Genomic DNA, 20799 nt, shown 5'->3' with positions numbered 1-20799 from the left:
AGACAGCCTCTTTTCAGCTATGCTTGCAGGCACACCTCTCTCTGGCCCTAGGCCTCTGCCCAAAGGTACTTAGCTTTCAACCTCTGTGAGCTGGGAAGCCCACCGTGCCATCTCCTGCTGCCAGGCCTCTCCTGCCACCGCTTCTCAGTGTCTTCAGGGCTACCGCTTGCTCTCCATCTCCTGGGTCCAGAAGATTCTCAGCACAGGGATCCCAGGTCCAAAGGATGTGCAGGCTCCTGATTGTTCTTGCTTGGTGGTGGTGGTATTCTCTCTTTCTCATCTCTGGGATGGCTTACCTCAAGCCCAGCAAGATGGAAAAACTGATTAATCCCTTTGGTGGGCCCCAATTACCATATCTGGACAGTCTCACCCAATTACTTGGGTAGAAGTTACAAGATCATGGCTAGAGAGGCCACATGAAAGTGATCCATGGCACCACAATGTTGTTCTGTCTTCTCTGTGTACTCATGTTTTAAGATCCAACTCAGCCCTTTTCTACAAGACTTTCTGTGCAAATCCATATGGATTTTCTCTTTTGACAATTCCTTCACATATATCATGTGTGTCATCTATTTTGCTCATAAATAAATGTTGACTTGAATTAAAAATGTGGTGGTTTTTTCTCTTCATCTAAATTATAAACTCTTTGAGACCAGTGACCGTGCTATATAACTCCTTTTCATCTCTCATAGTACATGACATAGTACTTTGCACACACTTGCAATAGAGCAAGATTTATCAATCTTGGCATCCTGAGATTTTAAATAAAAAAAAAAATAGGCTGGATAATTTATTGTTGTGGGGGTGGCAGTGAGAGCATTTTAGGATGTTTAACAGCATCCCTGGCCTCTACCCACTAGATGCTGCCAGTAGCACCCCTTCCCAAGTTGCAATAACCAATATATCTGCAGATATTGTCAGATGTCCCCTGGGGAGCAAAAGCACACCCAGTTAGTTGTTAAAACAGGATAAACATACCTGTTTTAATAATCTGGTATAGAGTGTTTTATACCACTGGTATAAAGTAAAGGGAATGAATTCCAACTGCTATTTTTGCAGGATGGGAAGACCTGTGAAAAGACTGAGAGATGCTTTAAATAATTTTGAGGTCTTCAGGGAAGAAGAACTTAGTTGATGGAGAATAGTAATGTCAAACTGAGAGCTTTGTACTTTGTATTTGCTGTAATAGACTATAGAAAAGCCATTATAGATTGATGAGCAATTGTGTTGCACCTTGGAGTTAAGGATGATCAAGATGATAGAAGTATTCTTAAACTGACGTTCCAAAAAGTGTCAAGGTTTAGTTTTTATTTCATTTTGTCTTGCTTCATACTTAGTAATACCGTTTCCAATAAAATATTTATTTTATAATTTAACTTGAAATATATCTGGATTCATACATATCCAAAATCATTGGAATAAGAACTACTTTTTGAAGTGTATTTGAGAGAATGAAATTATGACAAGAAATTATAAAATTATAACTTTTGACTAACATCAGTTATGTTTATGCATAGTTTTATATATGTATAAAATATATATGTATATATATATGTATGTATGTATTTTTTATTTTTACTATTGAATGTTGTCCTCAATTTTAGCAAATTTTCCAGGCCCAAGTGATACACACATACACTTGCACGCCCATATACATACATACATAAACATGTAGTTTACACAGTGCTTACCACTACAGGAACAATGATTTTATATATTTTTGCTACTTTGTTGTAAGTTATTTCTTCTGTTTTTCTTTTTTTATCAAAATTTTTCTTTTTTTTTTTTTTTTAGTACATGACAGAGATGCTATGTTGTTGATGTGATGCCAACATAGAAATAATGTGAGATGTCCTTTTTTCACAGCTGTGTGTCAACCACAGTGCAAACACGGTGAATGTGTTGGACCAAACAAGTGCAAGTGTTACCCTGGATATGCTGGAAAAACCTGCAATCAAGGTAGGAGAACAGTCTGACAGAAATACACACTCATAAACTACCTCTATTCCTGCCAAATCTAAAAAACTTTAAATTCTCATCCCAAACCATTCTCTATAGCTATTTTTTCTCAAATATGTGAGCTGTCATTTTGTTAATAGATAAAAATATAACAGTAAATATTTGTAAATTATTTTCAGCAGAGGATAATAAATAATGTAAATAAAAATGTCACTTTTTTTGCACTTTAAATGAAGGTTTACAGAACAAACTAACTTCTTACTAAACAATTAGTACACATATTGTTTTGTGATATTGGTTAACAACCCCATGGCAAGTCAATACTCGCTCGCCCTTCTCGATCTTGGGTTCCCTTTTACTAGCTTTCCTGTCCCCTTGTGCTTTCTAGCCCTTGCCCCTGGGCTAATGTGCCCCTTTAGTCTCGTTTTGTTTTACGGACCTGTTTAAGCTTTGGGTGAAGGGTGAACCTCAGGACTGACTTCATTGCTGAGCTAAAAGGGTGTCTGGGGGCCGTACTCTTGGGATTTCTCCAGTCTCTGTCAGGCCAGTAAGTCTGGTCTATTTTTTGTGAGTTAGAATTTTGTTCTACATTTTTCTCCAGCCTTGTCCAGGACCCTCTATTTATGATCCCTGTCAGAGCAGTGAGTGGTGGTAGCCAGACACCATCTAGTTGTACTGAACTCAGTCTGGTGGAGGCCATGGTAGTTGTGGTCCATTAGTCCTTTGGACTAATCTTTCCTTGTGTCTTTAGTTTCCCTATTCCCTTGTTCCCGAAGGGGTGAGACCAGTGGATCATCTTGGATGGCTGCTCACAGGCTTTAAAGACCCCAGACTACTCAGCAAAGTAGAGTGTAGAACATTTTCTTTAAAAAAATATGTTATGCCAGTTGAGCTAGATGTTCCCTGATAGCATAGTCCCCACAGCCCTCAGCCCAGTAATTCGGTCCCTCAGGGAGTTTGGATGTGTCTATGGAGCTTCCATACCTTACCTTGTATGAGTTGTGCTGGTTTCCCCAGTATTATATACTGTCTTACCCTTCACCAAAGAAAATGTCAGCTTATTCTTATTCTTAATCTCTGAAACAGATTAAAATGTATTTTGAAGAGAAGTTCTGCACCAGGAGAGGTAACTTTGGGCACGCCTTGTTCTTCCATGAACCAGTTGGGTAGACTTGGGCAAATTGTTAACCTCTTTGAACCTCGGTTACTACTTAGGTAAAACCCCCTTAATAACAGAAGGCAGGCAGAGGTTTGACTTGAAATTTTGAGGTTCCTTCAAACCCTGAAAACTTTGGTTCTATTATTAAATCTCCCTTCAATAGCTGACCAGTTTGAAATGTTCCTTTGAGAAATAAAACAATTCATTCAGTAAATCATATTTAACTGGCATCGGTTTCTTATAAAAGCAAACATTTATTTAATACTCATTATGTCCCAGGTATTTTTCGTATATTAACTGCTTTCATCCTTACTTTAGGAGGTAGCATGTTATTTATTATAATTAAGTTACATTTAATAACATTATTATTCCATTTTTCATTTGAAGATACTAAAGCTTAGAGATTTGAAGTGCCCCTACCAAATTCACAGAATTAGTTGGTAAAAGAGGTAGGATGTCAACTTAGAGTATTGTTTTAAAAAATCCACATTTTTTCTACCATATTAATTGTAGAAGAAGAAAATATAATTGGAAATGTGATTGTCTGGCTCATGCTAACAAGTTCAACAAAGCTGTCCTCTTAACTGGAAACTCTGGTGGCGTAGTGGGTAAGAGTTCAGTTGCTAACCAAAAGGCCAGCAGTTTGATTCCACCAGGTACTCCTTGGAAACCCCATGGGGCAGTTCTACTTTGTCCTATAGGGTCACTATGAGTTGGAATCAACTCGGCGGCAATGGGTTTGGTTTTGGTCTTCTTAACTAATTTCAGCCCCCAAATTTCTACCATTAGGACTTAAAAAGCCAGAAATAAAAGAAAGCTGAGCCCTCGTGGCACGGTGGTTGAGAGCTCAGCTGCTAACCAAAAGGTCGACAGTTTGAATCCACCGGCCACTCCTTGGAAACCCTATGGGGCAGTTCTCCTCTGTCCAATAGGGTCACTATGAGTCAGAATGTACTCCACGGCAGTGGGTTTGGTTTCTGGTTGGGGTCAAATTTAGGTAGAAAAATAGAAGAGAGTCAATTTTTACTTATTTTTAAGATTAATTTCTCCTGTCATTTGATATTTGAAACCCTGCTGTGGGGCCTAAATATCCCATGATACAGAAATGATATTGTTGAAATTCTTGTCATAAAAAAAAAAACTCGTTGCCATCAAGTTGGTTCCAACTCATAGCGACCCTATAGGACAGAATAGAATTGCCCCATAGAGTTTCCAAGGAGCACCTGGTGGATTTGAACTGCCAACCTTTTGGTTAGCAGCCATAGCACTTAACCACTACACCACCAGGGTTTCCCCTACATAAAAAAAAAAAAGTTTGTTTTTTTTTTCCCCCTATTCCAGGATACTCCTTGAGGTATGTCATGTGATTTATAAACATAGTTTTCAGCACAATCCAGAATACAATGTTTGAAAGTATGTATATTTTTTCCTGAACTATCAGATGAAATCCATTCTAGTAAAATGTGAGGTGTTCCATGATAGGACGAGCTGTTATTTTAAAGTGGGTTCTTGTTTTATCTGCTACTTGATATATAACTAATTTTTCTAATGATTCTTTTCTAAATTTTCTGTTTTAACATTGGTTTTTCTTTTACCAAATACACCTGGGCAATCTTTTTGAAAAGATGATATTCTTATGATCTCAATTTACTCTTTTAAAAATCCGTTTGATTTCCATTCCCCAGCCTGAGTTCACAGTGGCAACATGTTAGGTCTTGGCTATTGAGTTATCAATGTTCGTATTAGAGTCCCAGTATACTTCTTTTTGTAAAGTGGTGAAAACAAACCATCAGAGGTTTCATTAATTTATCAGCACCACAAAACTTGTTTGTCCTGTTGCCAGAAAATTATATAAAGAGGTCTGATAAAAAGAAACTGTTTTTGAGACTGTAGAAAAATTCATTTAAATTTATTTGCATGAGGTACCTTAACTTGAATATGCTTCAAAGACAGTAAAGCTATTGTTGAAATGAGGATCTGTCACTAGTTATCTCTTATTTTCAGAAAACCAGCTTCCCGTAAGCTTTTGTCTGTAACATATAACTCTTTCTCTAAAGAAAAAATTAGAATATATTAAGTTAAAACATTGCTTTCCAAAACCATATTCCTTAGAGGGAAGAGGATTTCATCGGTAGCAAAACAGGTTTTTACACTTGCAAACCTAGTGCTAACACGGAAAATGTAATATCAAGGCCAATGTTGAAAATAAAACTCAAGCTTAGGACAAACATACCTGTTTTAGATCATCTCTTTTCCCTCCTGACAAAAAAGGCTCCTGATGGATAAAGGTTTGTGCTCTCGAAGAGCAGGAGCCCCTTGTGGTATCTCTCTGATTTCTGGGTTCCTGAAGAAGCCTTGGAAACCCTGGTGGCATAGCAGTTAACCGCTAAACAGCTGCTAACCAAGATGTAAGGAGTTTCAATCACCAGGCGCTCCTTGGAAGTTATGATGCAGTTCTACTCTGTCCTATAGGGTTGACTATGAGTCGAAATTGACTCGATGGCACTGGGTTTATTTTTATTTTTATTTTGAAGAAGCCCTGGTCACTTAACGGTTAAGAGCTTGGCTGCTAACCAAAAGGTTGGCAATTCGAATCCACCAGCCGCTCCTTGGAAACACTATGGGGCAGTTCTACTCTGTCCTATAGGGTCACTCTGAGTGGGAATCGACTCAACAGCAACAGGTTTGGTTTTGGTTTTTTTTGAAGAGCCTATTATTGAAGTGATTTGCACATAAGTGCATATTAAATATTGGTTAAACAGATGACATTTCATATAATAGTTCTTGGTCTTGACACGCATAGGAACGCGAGAGGGTTCCATGGAGTTGTCTGGTCCAGCACCTTAGACAGTTTCTTAATTCTCCACAAAAGCCCTGTCAGATTGAGAGAGACTGCTGTGAGTGACCTGTGTGTGAGAACTACTTAACTAACTAACCAGTTGCTCTCTAGTCAATTCTGACTCATGACAACCCCATGCATTTCAGAGTAGAACTGTGTTCCATAGGGTTTTCAATGCCTGTGATCTTTCAGAAGCAGATTTCCAGGTCTTTCTTTCAAGGCACCTCTGGGTGAATTTGAACTGCCAACCTTTCAGTTCATAGCCCAGCATGTAACTGTTTTTGCTACCCAGGGACTTGCTTAGTGCCCCCATAAAGTCATTAGAGCAAGTCGTATCTGCTAAATAAATTAACTTTGACTTTTTTTTTTAACCCTTGCCCACAAATTTTAATAAAGTGGAAAACGTGCCCCAGAAAAAAAATGCCCCAGAGATATGGGAAATTAAACTGGTTCATTTTTTCTCTAGGTGAGAAATGTCAAGAAGGGGTAAATTTGAAATAATTTCACAGAATTGGAAATTAGCTTTTGATTAAAAGTAGGTTTTGGTATAAGCCAGTATTTGCTGAGAACTTTGTTGTGAGTTAGGTGCTCTAAGAAATAACCCCCTGGAAACATGCTTGGTGGAGTTAACAGCTTGAGTAAATGACAGGCACTTAAGGAGAGCTTTTAGAGCTGTCTGGGGAGCAGCCAGAATAGCAGGGCAAGTTGCATTTTGGAACTGGCTTAATTTAACAGCCTTGTCACAAGCTTTGTGTGAGTCTGCTGTTGGTGATCGCTGTTGGTGCTGTTGCTCTTCCCTCGGAGTCTTTTTCTGGATTTTCTACACCTAGTTCAGCCGTGGAACTCTGAGGGCCCAGTGGTTAAGGGTTCAGCTCTTAACCAAAAGGTCTGTGGTTCAAACCCACCAGCCGCTCCTCGGGAGAAAGCCGTGGCAGTCTGCTTCCGTAAATATTTATAGCCTTGGAAACCCCATGAGGACAGTTGTACTCTGTCTTATAGGGATGCTATGAGTCAGAACAGACTCGACGGCAACGGGTTTGGGATTTTTGTTTGTTTATTTAGATCAGATATAAAACCACAGGCAGGAACTGATCATTACCATGCTTTATGAGGCACATGGTACGTTTCACCGTACTCAAAATTCTAATAGAAACTCTGGCTAGATTTTCCTTGATCATTTATTTCCCTCCCCCCTTAATTTCTCCAGTAATTTTATTCATGGATATTTTTCCCTTCTGTAATTCTCTGTATCTATACAAATCCCCTTCCCCGCCAGCTAAAAAAAAGAATATTATTATATAGCTTTTCCAATGGGGAGTGATCTTGAGCATGTAAAATATCATATTATTGCATGTTTTTGGGAGTGAAAGAATCATTCTTTTGAATTCACAGCATGCTTTGTAAATTTGAGAAAAAGTAATTTACCAGTCTCGATTAATTACTGATGTTTTCACATGGTTTATGTTTCATATATTGAATTCCTTATCCCAGTAAAAGAATTGGTGTCCTGTAGCACAGAACTAGCAAATTTTGGTGGACTAAAAAAAAAAAAAACAAAACTATTTTTTTAGTTTTTTTTTTATTAAAGCTGAAAGTTGATGGCTTTCTAATCACAACAGTCTAAATACTCTAACCCTAATATTAAGGTTGTTGCCGACAGCCTGGGTTTTTGAACGATGTGTAGTTTCAACCCCAGAAACCAATGTTCATTTCATTTGGAAGTTTAATGGACCACTAATAATATAATAGCCTTGAAACAGGATGTGATTTCTTTATTGTCTCTCGACTTTGATTCTCACCCATCTTACAGGATTTTGGTAAGCTAATAATGGCAACGGGTAATATTTTTAGCACAAAACTTCTTACGTATGTTCTGATTAAGTGCCACCTAAATGTAGCATAAGTTCTTATATTTGACTGAAACTCTTGATGATCCATCATGCTATTTATTTATATAAGACCTCTAAGCAAATCATAAATTTGTCCATAATTTTGGAGTATTACAAACTATTGGACAATTGTATTATTGTGCAATATAATAATATAGGAAAAGTCATAAGTTAGTCCATTAAGGCCTCAAGGTCTCTAAACAGAACAGATTGATTGTAACCAATGTTTGTTTAATCTTTTTTTAACTGAGTCTTCTCCTTCTAATTGATGACTAAAATCCTACTTTTTAAAATCATCATGGCTTTTTTTTCCCTCAAGTCTTTTTAAAATTGGTATGCAGATAATGAATTGTGAACTTGTGTGTGTGTCTTCTTAGGTAGAAAGATGTCAGTGATAGATTTTAGGAAAATTAAAATAAAAATTAAAAAAAATGAAAGAACAAAAGAACTGGCAAGTGTTTTTTTGTAAATCATCTAAATGCATTCTTTTTAAATTCCAACAACTTTCTGTAATTGTTTAATATATACTTATAAGGATTTTTAGGGCTATAAATGACATCAGTTCAAAGTTGACTCTTGTTACCTTCTTCCTGGTGTGAAGATGAACAATTCTACCCAACTCCTCTTGACCAAGGCAGTGAACAGCCTCTTTTCCAACCCTCGGATCATCAAGCCACAAGTTTACCTTCAAGGGGTGAGCGTGCATTGTCACAGGTGGTCTGCTCCTTCCACCTGCACGGCTTCCTGCAGTTATGTCCCTTCTTGCACACGTGTGAAGACTAGCCCCAGGAGCGCCCAGTCTTCAGCAGCCTACGCATGTGAAATAAGCAGCAGGGATTGCCACCTGGTGCTGATTCTCTGTGCTCTTTAAAGCCTGGAAGCCTCCACTGTTCTTTCAATGCGTCAGCATCATTGCTCTTCCTCTTCTTTTCTAGGGTTCTCGTGTATTTTAAAAATCAGACATGCAAAATAACTTTGTTTTCATATGTAGCAGAAGTCAGGAATTCCAAAGCAATGGAGATTGGGATTTTGATGGCTTTTACCAAGCAGATTTTAGAAGTGTTCAAGTCTTCTTTTCCCACCATCATCTATTTGGGGTGTAGAGTTTACACTACCTAGAAACCAAGCCTACATCTGCTTCTTTCATTTGGTGTACGTTTTGTAATACTAGAAAGCCCAATTTCTGATACCAGTACGGCCTTTAATTAGCTTCAGAATTGTGAGTAAGCCATTTAAGGCATTTGGGTTTTAGGAATCAAATCTATACCAGTAGGGAGAGAGTAATGCCTGCCTTACTTGAATGCAGGGTTGGTGTGAAGATCAGAACTCCAAAAATAATTTCTGCATGATGCTGGAAAGTTTTATAGAAAAGTAAGGTGGTAGTATTATTTTATAATTCTTCTAAGCGAGTGTATCTCTCACACACTTATAGATTTAGGAACTTAGAATGACTGAATTAAAATAGCTTAAATTATTAACTACTGCCTCTCTACTGATACAGAACTTGATGCATTTATGTATTTTCTACACAAGGGATGAGGACAATGAAATTAGTTTCCGAGTCATTGATAACTTAAAGAATAGAAATAATGACAGTTGGCATATTGACTGCTGTTTGTCTCTGCCTTCCACTTTAGTCAGATAAAATTTAAAAGCTTAGATTTCTGAATCATTGCGTAGTATAAGCCTCAAAGGGAAAAAAAGTCCAAATGCGTTAAAATGAATGAAAGATTATTTTCCTTACAAATTCATTAGGTTTTTTTATTCAATTAATCTCTTCAAGATTTTTCCAGCTAATTTTCAGTAATCTGCATGTTAATAAAATTTCTGATTCTTTTTTTTCCTGAAATGTAATAAGAATGCTATGCAGCTTGCGTTTATGTTCTGGACTAGCTCTCTTCTCTCCACCAACTCCTCCCTGCCCCCCCCCCCAAGCTCCCAAATCCACCAAGCTGCTTAAATGGACTCCTCACTGTAATACCTGCTCTTTAAGCACTGTGTTACATAATTATAGCATTTGAGTGTAAATGGTTTAATTGGAGAGTGTTGTCTTTGGAGTAATAAGAGAGGAACATGATAGATGTCACTAAATATCTTTTCATTACAGATTTTCTTTATAATTATTTGTTATTTCCTTATAATTAATTTTCCTTATAAGCTTCCAAAGAAAGAGTAAACTTTAAAAAAAAAAAAAAAACCTCAAAATAAATTATTCTTTCCTAGGTTCTCTTATCAGCTTTTAGGATTTATGTGAGACAGTGTCATCAAGAGAGTTTTCATGTTCCTAATATTGTTCTGCTTATTAGTATGGGAGCATTTTACTATAATTTGGAAATATCATTTTTGAATTTCTGACTTAATATGATAACACAAGTGTTAATAGATCTGTACGCCAAGAGATTGTGATAAGGAATGTAGAGTTATTGGAAGCAGTACATATTAACGCCATTTCATAAGGCATTAGGTCAATAAGAAAATAAAATATAATAAGAATAGAGTAGAAATTCTGAATAGTATTGAAGAAAAAGAGGCTTACTGTGACACCACATGCTTTTCATTTTTTAAAGCTCCCTGTTGTAGCAAAAGTCCGATATTTGGTAAGTATTGATAATAAGGGATGACTGTGCCTCCTATTTCATAATTTCTGCAGCAGTCTTTGTAACGGTCGTTGTGAAGTTTGTAGGGGACTCAAGCCTGTGACAGATGGGGAAATGATGGCAGCCTAGGGGAGATTGACACTAGCCAGCTGTCAAGGAGTATCATCCAGCCCATCAACAGTTGTGGGTGTACAGTTCCCCCAAATTGCTTTCAGTGCATTTTAATACTTAGGTGCCATTTTAATAATAAAGAGAAGAACATTTTGCCAACAAAATGTCTCTACATTTACCCATTGAACGTTACATGTTTACTTCCCTTTCCAGATTATTTCAGAGTGATTCCCAGTTTTTTGAGGAATAATGACAGCTTATCTTTTTTTTTTTTTCTTTTTCAATATCATAACCCTTCACCCCAAAGTGCTTTTTTTCATGGGAAGGTAAGGAAAAATTTGGGTTGAAGCAAGTCTCTAAGACCACTAGCAGCCCCAGTATGGATCATGAAGATACTCTAAGCAATCCAAAAAAAAAAAAAAATTATTATTATTTTTTTTCATCCTAAGGGGCCCTATATTCCAAGTCTGGAGCCAGATTGTGGAAGAGCTGCCTCAACTGGGCTTCTGCTCCAGTCCATGGATATGGTATCTGATGAGATTTCCATCAGCATTCATATCTTTTGTTTATGAGCTGCCTGGAGCTATAAGCTTCTGACCATTTTCTGTGTATCGTTAGGAACCCACGAAGTTTTTGTGGTTCTTTAAAAATAATCATTAGGGTCCTTTATGGACACATATTTTATATCCATCACTTTCCCTCCCTTGAGATGTAGAACTCAGTCTTACTCTATAGCTTTGTTTTTGTTTAGTGCAGAAAAATATTTAAAACACAAAGCCTTTCTCTAACAATGTACACAGATTTAACTACTATTTGCTATTATACAATTCGGAGCTTTATCAAAACCAGGTGTGATGTATTAGAAATGATGATTAACTCCTCCTAAAAAGTGAGAAAGGATTTTTTGTCTCTAATTTTTAATAAGTATTGAAATACAAGGTAGAAGAATATGGGAAGGTGATAGAATTTCTCAGTCTTTCTTCCTTGATTAAAATTTTTTTACTTGAATTAATAAAGGAAGAAATCAAATTTTTGTTGATAGTGTAATCTACAAAGTACCTTCTATGAGGAAAATTTCTTCTGAAATGTTTTTTAATGTGATTTTGGTGTTGACTGAACAAGAGACAATAAAGTAGAGAATTGAGAAGCATCAGAGATAACACAGGTATCTTGGTTCATTCATTTCACCATCTAGGCTGCACCCAGCTAGGGATCTGCTTACAGTTATGGTATGGGTAGGAAAAAAAAAAATTCAAGGTAGAAAGTCAGTAGAATATGAAACAATTTTAGATGCAATAATTTTCTGGTGATTTGAAAATATAACCTGCTAGTTTAGTAAAGGAAACCCTGGTGGCATAGTGGTTAAGAGCTACAGCTGCTAACCAAAAGGTCGGCAGTTCAAATCCACCTAGGCGCTCCTTGGAAACCATATGGGGCAGTTCTACTTGGTCCTATAGGGTCGCTATGAGTCGGAATCGACTCGACAGCAATGGGTTTGGTTAGTTAAGTGAAATATATAGATTTTTAATAAATGAGATCAGATTTAGATTTGATTAGATTTGAAAACAACTTTGTAAATAGATTTTTTATAATCTGCATTTCTAGTTCAATGATACAGATAAATTAAACAATTATGGTAATCAGGTGGTTCTAGACAAAATAAATATGTGGTCACATTTCTTTTTAATGAAGTCTGTATTTTGAGCACTACTATTTCAGTGTTTATTTGTCATTAGGAGTTTTATATTCACTTGAGGCAGTGCTCCACATGGATTGAAAATTTTTCACAATGGGGAGTCCACTAATTCATTTAACATTGATATTTAAACCAGTAAACCTAAAATGCATAATCATAGACTATTATGTATTGGCCATTAGTATTTCCATATGTTCTCCTTAACTGCTGAATGAATGATAATACCTAGGAGGGGTTTGTTTTTTTTTTTAGTTCATTTGTAATTTGAATGCATTACTAAAGTAAGAAACTGAAGCTTGCTTCTTTTAATCTGAGATCTGTGCAGAGTCTACAGGATTGAACAAGAAAGACCACGATAATGGTGACTATATTTTAGGTAGCTTTTACTCTCTGAAAATAAAGCTTTCCTTTGGGAAGGTCAAAACACTCTAATGCTTTAAAATCTGTGTACTTTCTGTAAAGTAAAATAGGCTCATGTGATATCGCCTTTAAACAGAGAAAGGAAGAAATTGAAAGAGTAAGATCACATTGCCAAGAGTGAATCTAGAAGTAATCTAGATATTTTGAGGATGTTGTCAGAGAAATGATTTAAGGATCCCTGGTGGCACAATAGTTAAGTGCTTTGGTACTAACTGAAAGGTTGGAGGTTCAAACTCACCCAGTGGCTCCTTGAAGAAAAACCTGGAGTTCTGTGCCTGTAAAGAGTACCTGTTGCCATCCAGTTGATTTCAACTCATAGTGACCTTATAGGACAAAGTAGACCCACCCCTTAGGGTTTCTAAGGCTGTGATTCTTACTGAAGCAGACTGACACATCTTTCTCCAGTGGAGGGCTGGTGGGTTGGAATCACCGACCTTTCAGTTAGCAACCAAGTGCTTAGCCACAGTACCACCAGGCCTAGAAAATCCTATGGGGTCAGTTCTATTCTGTCACATAGAGCTGCTATGAGTCAAAAATTGACCTGATGGCACATAACAACAGCAACACCCATGAGGAGATTAGCATTCTGCTCTTTCTAGGGATGACAAGGTAGGCACTGGCCGGTGGGGAGGATCCTCCTAGCCATCCTGTCTGGACAGAGATCATGTGCACCACAAAATTTAAGGCCCAGAAATTCAGAAGACCTTCTCATTGTTATAAGGCTTTAGATCACAAAGGATAGAAAACTCTTGGTCACCTCTAGTATAACCAATATTCAAATTAAGATTGCTTGAACAGGATCTATCTCTTACATAACTCACATTTTGCTGTAGCTTAACCCACTTTTCTCATTTATTCTTCAATACAGAGAAGCATTTTGAATGTTTTACAATAGTGCTGAGGTTTTGTGATTTTTCCGCTTCAACCCCCATTGTTTTCAGATCTAAACGAGTGTGGCCTGAAGCCGCGGCCCTGTAAGCACAGGTGTATGAACACTTACGGCAGCTACAAGTGCTACTGTCTCAACGGATATATGCTCATGCCGGATGGGTCTTGCTCAAGTATGTCAAGAATCTCAACTGTTTTACAAGTGCTTTGGGCTTGATTTCATGCCGTGCTCTGTAACCTGCCTTTGTGAAAGTGGCCTTCCAGGCCTCCTAAACAGGAAGTGTACATGTGTTTATATGCATGCCTGAAGAAATGAAAATCAAAATAAGAGATGTCCATTTTAGATGCATAGCATTCGTTTACCTTGGGTACCAATGTTAAATCGATTTGGAAATGGTGTCTAGAACAAGAATTACAAGACTAAGTGTATTTCTTAATGTCTCTCTCAACATAATTTTCCCTGTCTTTTACCTGGACTTTGAGTAATTATTCCAGATAGAAAAAGAGCCTTAGCGACTCTTTGGGGAATATTGTGCTACTCATAAGGATGCACACTCTATTTGCTGTAGAAAATCCATCAGACGTGTTGAATGCTTGTAAATCATTCATAAATACTGCTTCCATTTTTACCTTTCTTTATAATGGTCTAAAGATTAAATTATTTCTCTTTTCTGAAAAAAATACCTACTTTACATGAAAAAATAAACACCTATATTACAAGAAAAGTAGATTTTATGTGTATCTTTGATGTCTCCTACTATCATTTGAGCGTGTTTATAAGATGAACAGTGCCCTAAAGTTCTCTGCAGGCTGAACATTGAATTGAGGTTGTGGTTATATGATATCTCATCATCGGCAACTTGATTTTTATTGTCACTAAATTATCAGTTAACAATTGCATTTTAAAACAGCAAAAGTTTGGCTACTCTTATTAAGCACTGCATGAACTAAGTGTGGCAGTGATGCTAGAATCTTCTAACATTGTGCAACTCTATGGGAAATCTCCCCCTGTCCTCTGGAGAAATTTAATGGGAAGTTGAGACATTATTTGGATGTTTTAGTTAGGAGCAGCATTCAGCTTGAATAAACTGGAAAAATACCTCAATTCTCAACTTTCCTTGACCACTGGAAAAATTTCCAGATAATCTGTGCTGGATAAGGTTTTAAATTTTTCTTTTAATTCTTCACCAATATTAAAGGTGTCCCCCAGAGAATAGCAAAGCTGGTACACTTCTTTTTAATCATCCCTGGCAGCGTTCTTCTGTCTTCCTCCTCTATTTTTTGACTCTCTTTAGAATGTTGTATATATGAGGCCTGTTTGTCTTCATTGTTGATTCAGTGTCAGTGATTTCTGGAAAATTGAAGAACATAGTTATTTCAGTTGCAGAGTCTGTTCCCTACCCCTCTGAGTCAGCCAGACACTCTGTTTCCAGGTGCCCTGACATGCTCCATGGCCAACTGTCAGTATGGCTGCGATGTTGTCAAAGGACAGATTCGGTGCCAGTGCCCGTCTCCTGGCCTACAACTGGCTCCTGATGGAAGGACTTGTGTTGGTGAGTTGTAAAATCAACATTTCCATCAGCAGCCACTCTTAGATAAAGGAAGAAAGTGAATGGTGATGGGAATAAGGAAAAAAGGCAATTACATCAGTTCATTAGCTATCCTTTAGAAGATCATGATGTTTCAGAAGAGGACTTCTGTCTGTTAATGGGCCGTGGAAACCTGTTTCCCTAAGGATGACAGACAGGAAAAAGCTTCAGGCAGAGGGAACCACATGTGCAAAGATGCTAAAGTTCAAGGGAGAACAATGTTTAGGGAACCATGGAGAACTCAGTCTATATGGAATGTAAGGGGCAAAGGGGAGAAGTGAGTGATGAAGCTGAACACATAGATAGGGCTAGGTTATATGTGTTGTGCTATAGGATTAGATCCCATCCCCCCCACCCCCCACCAAGTTAGTTAGGAAGACAGTGGTTAAGAGTATGGGCTTTGGTTTCAGACCTGGTCTACTGTTTAACAGATACAGAATCTTAGGCAAAGAAGCCCTTGTAGCACAGCGGTTAAAGCACTCTACTGCTAGCCCAAAGGTCAGCAGTTTGAACCCACTAGCCACTCGGTGGGAGAGAGATGTTGCATTCTGCTTCCATAAAAATTATAGCCTAGGAAGCCCTATGGGGCAGTTCTAGTATGTCCTGTAGAGTTTCTGTGAGTTGGAATCGACTCAATGGCAATAAGTTTTAATCTTATGCAAGAGACCTCCTTTCTCTGAGCTTGGGTCTTTTCATCTTTAAAATGGAAGTAATGCCACATGGCAGGAACTATTGTGAGGTTTGAATGAGATCATATGTGCAAAGAGTGTAGCACACTGCCTAGCATGTAGTAAGCTCTCAGTAAATGGAGGTATTTGGTCATTTGACAGATATTTATTGAGTACTGTCTACATTCCAGACACTGTTCTTGGTGAGGTATATACAGCGATAGAAAAAGCAGACAAGAGTTTGATCCTCGCAAGGCACATATTCTAATGGAGGAGACAGAAAAGAAACAAATACCCGATCACATTGCAAATTGTTTTAAAGGTTAACATGAGGCACTAAGAGAAAAACAGGAAAGGTCTACTTTAGAAAACAGTTGTCAGGGAAATCCCTGAAGTAAGACCTAGAGGATAAGCTGTGTGAAGACCAGTCAAACAGGGCACTGCAGTGAGAGAGAACTTGGCTTTTTTGGGATTTTTAAAGGACGCCAACATGGCTGGAGGCAGAGTGTGAATATGAGGGGCAATGGCTTAAAGAAAAGGGGTGAGGTAGATAGGGGCCACATTGCAGGGCCTTCAAGGGCATGGTGAGGAATATGGATTTAATTCATAAAGCAAGTCGAAACCATTTAAGCATGGTCATGATTACCCAGTCTTCTGTTTTAACAAAATCATTTTTATAGTGGGTTAGGGAATACTTCGGAGAGGTAAGACTGACAGCAAAGAGGCCAGTTTAGAGGTTCTTGTAATAGTCTATCCCCGGAGATGGAGGCCTGGACCAGGGTAGTGGTAGTGAATAAAGAGAAGAGTAGTTGTATTCAAATAATTTTTCTGAGGTAGAATTAACTAGACTTGGTGATTTGAAAGTTAAGAAAAAGAGCGTTGGCAAGAGTGACTCGTGTTTATAGTTAAGCCAACTAGGTGGATACAGGTATAGTATGACAGGGTGCAAGAGAAGAAGAACAGAGGGTGAGTTGAATTTTGAAAATGTGGAACTTAAGTTGTGTGTGGAGGCAGGGAGGCAACCATCTGGATAACATTTATGATGAGCTTACTATGTGCCAGACAACTGTGTGCAGATAGTTCAGTTACTTGTTTGACAGTTCAGTCCATCTGAACATGCCACTGCTCTTCCTAAGATGTAACTGACTTATATTTCTAGATATTGATGAATGTGTTACTGGAAGAGCCTCCTGCCCTAGATTCAGGCAGTGTGTCAACACTTTTGGGAGCTACATCTGCAAGTGTCATAAAGGCTTCGACCTCATGTACATTGGAGGCAAATACCAATGTCATGGTAATAAAACTCAATAATTACCCTGTGTTGTTCCTTTCTATAATGCCCCCTGTGGTGCCTTAACTGTGGTGTTGGCTGGGATGTCAGTGGTTGGGGAGAGTATTGGCTTTAAATTAAACAAACAGTTACATGGGCCTTCACATTGCAAAAATAAAAATGAAAAATTGAGTTTTGAAACTATTTTCAGGTCATCATATTCATCTCCCAAATAAATCCCTTCTTTTCCTGCTTTCTGGTGCAGATATAGATGAATGCTCCCTTGGTCAACATCAGTGCAGCAGTTTTGCTCGATGTTATAACGTACACGGATCCTACAAGTGTAAATGTAAAGATGGATACCAGGGTGATGGACTGACTTGCCTCTGTGAGTAATACTTCTCTGCAAGGTCTAAATCCCAGCAGGAAATACAGGATTACACAAAGGCCATTGTGAGGGAAGATGAGAAACAAGGTTATTTATCAAAGATGAGAAACAAGGTTATTTATCAAAGGTTCATAGTTAGTGATATTAGTCTGTGCTTTCCTTAAACAATAAATCACTTGCTCAGGTATTTTTAAAAAGTAAAAATTGAGTAGTACATTCTAATCTTAAAGGCATTCCAATTTCCTTGATGAAAACCTCTCCATAGCTTTTCTTTAGCTAGGAAGGAATAATAGAGCCCTTCCTGAGAATTTGATTTTGTTTAAATAAGAAATAAATATTAGTTTGTCATTGGCATTAGGTTAATCTGAATATAGTCTACATTTTTTGTTCCTCTGCCCAGCTGAACTATGAAGAAAATCATTCTCATATTTATTTTCTCTGCTTTCAAAACTGTTTTGCTTTTTAAATTACTATAAACTATATTTGGAGTAGCAGCTATGTTAGTAGATAAATGTGAAAAAACATATAAACCAAAGGCCAAAATGAAGCATGCATTTTCATGTGGCAATAGACAATGTTTAAAATCTCCTGAGTAAAATATTTACTGAAAATCATAGGGCATAGACCCATGGGGATTAAAAGATTTTTGAAGGGTCATGCAATCATTCTTGGTCTGGAGTATATCATTCCAGGCAGATTAAATATTGATTCTTTTTGGTAAAGATTTTGAGGAAAGATTCCACAGATGATCTTGGTGACCTCTGAAAATGTCTTTTTTAAAAGCTTTTTTTTTTTTATTGTATAAATTAGTGAGGGTGAAGGACAACAGACTATAAAATAATATGTAGAACTTTAATCAAATGTTTTTGCATGAGTTGAATTTATATAAAGTGCAAATGAGAACAAAATTAGTCCAGACAATTCTAAGCATGATTTTATAATATACAGATAGCATAGGGATACTTAACATAGACTCTCTCTCTATATATATATCTCTTATGTTAAAACACAACAACAACAACAAAACTTACAAAGTCTCTGTCCCACCGTGCATTTTAAAAATCATTGTTGATTGATATTTGAAACTATTTTCAGGTCATCATATTCATCGCCCAAATAAACCCCTTCTTTTCCTACTTTCTGATGTAGATTTCCACTTTATAAATATTTAAAACTTTTTGTTTTTCAAATAATACAGATTCATTACATAAACACCAGTGTATATTTTGCATACCTCTAATGGATGAATATATGTGGGTGTGTATGAATGTGTGTATATATATATGTGTATATACACACATATACACATTTATGTATGAATGTATCCCGTATATATGTATATATATGTCTGTGTATGTGTATATATATACCTATATATATAAAAAAAAAAAAATTTTTTTTTTTTTTATGTATACATATCTATAAAATACACATTGACATGTTTTTGTTATTTGGAAAACATTCTGGCTTACAGTAGCAGAATATTCTAAAAGTGAAAAGGAGCCTAGTTGGCATGGAATTTTTTGGGGTGTTTTTTAGTTTGACGTTTTAATTTTCTAGGCAGCAAAAACATTAATTTAAATCTTTTGACTCTTTCAGATATTCCAAAAGTCATGATTGAACCTTCAGGTCCAATTCATGTACCAAAGGGAAATGGTACTGTTCTCAAGGGTGATGGAGGACACAGTAATTGGATTCCTGAAGTCAGAAGTACTAAATGGCCACTGAAGACACCATATATTCCTCCCGTCATTACCTACAGGCCCACTTCTAAGCCAACAACAAGAGCTACACCAAAGCCAACACCACAGCCTACCCTACCCCTACCCCTTCCACCATCAACAGAGTTCAGAACACCTCCACCTCCAACACCACCAAAAAGGCCAACCACCAGACTGACAACAATCACACCAGTCACCAGTACATCTCCAAGGGGGATTACAGTTGACAACAGGATACAGACAGAACCTCAGAAACCCAGAGGAGATGTGTTCAGTAAGTCATTTAAATATTAGGACCCTTCTAATAAGCCCTTTATGATGGCGTTTCAGCCACAGGTTATGCCTTGAATAACAAACTCATAAAAAGAATTATCTGTGCGAAGTATAAAGTCATATATCTCTAAAGATAAGTGTTATAAAGAGCTTTACAAAGAGTCAGTCATTTGGCAAAAAGGAACAAATGTGTGTAGAAATGGAAAGAATATTATGAAGTTATATATAGATCACAGCTCCTATCCAGTATGGGAATTCTCATAACATATTCAGATTTACTGGAAAAACTCATTCAATCAGTGAACATTTTAATTAGCACAATGTGTTAAGCACTGACTACTGTCTGAATGGTTGGTGGTTCAGACCCACCCAGAGGTGCCTTGGAAGACAGACTTGGCCATCTGCTTCCCAAATGTCACAGTGTTGAAACCGTGTAGAGCAGTTCTACTCTGCATCCGTGAGGTTACCATGAGCTGAAATTGACTCAACAGAACTAACAACAAGAGTGCCAGACCCTGTATTAGGCACTGAGTTTATAAAGATAAAACAGGTAAGGACAGGGTCTGGTGGGAAAGACAGTCACCCATAAGATAACTGTGGTGCTGTGTTAGGTACAGTGCAAGAGGTTTGTCTAGGACATTATGGGAGCAGAGAGAAGAGGTACCTAATCAATCTTTGGACAGGGTGTAGACAGTGAGGGCTGTCTGAGTAAAACGATGATTTGCTTGGCTAAAGGAGTTGCAAACATGGGGCATTATAGTTAAAAGGCACAGAAATAAAAAGCAGCAGAGTATATGCAATAAACTGCCAATTAACTGGTGGTTCAAGGCAAAGAGAGATGAGAGACATTGCACAGCTTAGCCCTTTATTTGTTGTAAACTGGTATTTAGATCTAGGCTGGAGCTAGATTTAGAGTAAGGACTTCCAGATTTTAATGGTAACTGGGTAAAGGGTGGTGTCACCAGTGGAGATATAGGAAGAAAATCAAGTTTAGAAGAAAGAAAGTTTTATTCTAAACTAAAATTTGCTTTTTTGTAACATTTGTGTTCCTTGTACTTCGTTATCCATGTGACAAGTTTCACTTTTCTCATCCTTAGCTATCTTCCCATTCATTCCTCCTATCTCTTCTCCTTTCTTCAGTACCTATTTTTTTTTCCTCAGTCCCCCATGAGAGAACTAAACTTGGTTTCTTTTACGTGAAATAACTTTGTAATTTTTTACCAGGTGAAAGAACGCTAAAATTTCTCTTTTCTTAATAGAGAGGAAATGAAAACTTCTGTTTACTTGTAAGTGACTTTCAGATGTTTTTCCCTAGGTTATTGTCCCTTTAAG

At 37.4% G+C, this 20799-nt stretch overlaps 1 protein-coding gene across 4 annotated transcripts in view; it reads left to right on the top strand.

Moving 5' to 3' along the window:
- The window catches only part of NPNT (nephronectin), an 81977-nt gene that overhangs the window by 35675 nt on the left and 25503 nt on the right, over nt 1–20799 (top strand). For 2 of the 4 annotated variants that reach the window (XM_049885578.1, XM_049885579.1), the window contains 7 exons: nt 1867–1959; nt 8448–8540; nt 13612–13731; nt 14992–15111; nt 16975–17109; nt 17351–17473; nt 19073–19468. In XM_049885578.1, the coding sequence (XP_049741535.1) occupies nt 1867–1959; nt 8448–8540; nt 13612–13731; nt 14992–15111; nt 16975–17109; nt 17351–17473; nt 19073–19468 (1080 nt within the window). The remainder of the gene's footprint in view (nt 1–1866; nt 1960–8447; nt 8541–13611; nt 13732–14991; nt 15112–16974; nt 17110–17350; nt 17474–19072; nt 19469–20799) is intronic. The other 2 variants (XM_049885580.1, XM_049885581.1) reach the window with 1 other exon arrangement.

This window comes from Elephas maximus, chromosome 5, assembly GCF_024166365.1.
Source record: "Elephas maximus indicus isolate mEleMax1 chromosome 5, mEleMax1 primary haplotype, whole genome shotgun sequence".
NCBI classification, from domain to species: Eukaryota; Metazoa; Chordata; class Mammalia; order Proboscidea; family Elephantidae; genus Elephas; species Elephas maximus.
This window is presented reverse-complemented; position numbering and strand designations above follow the sequence as displayed.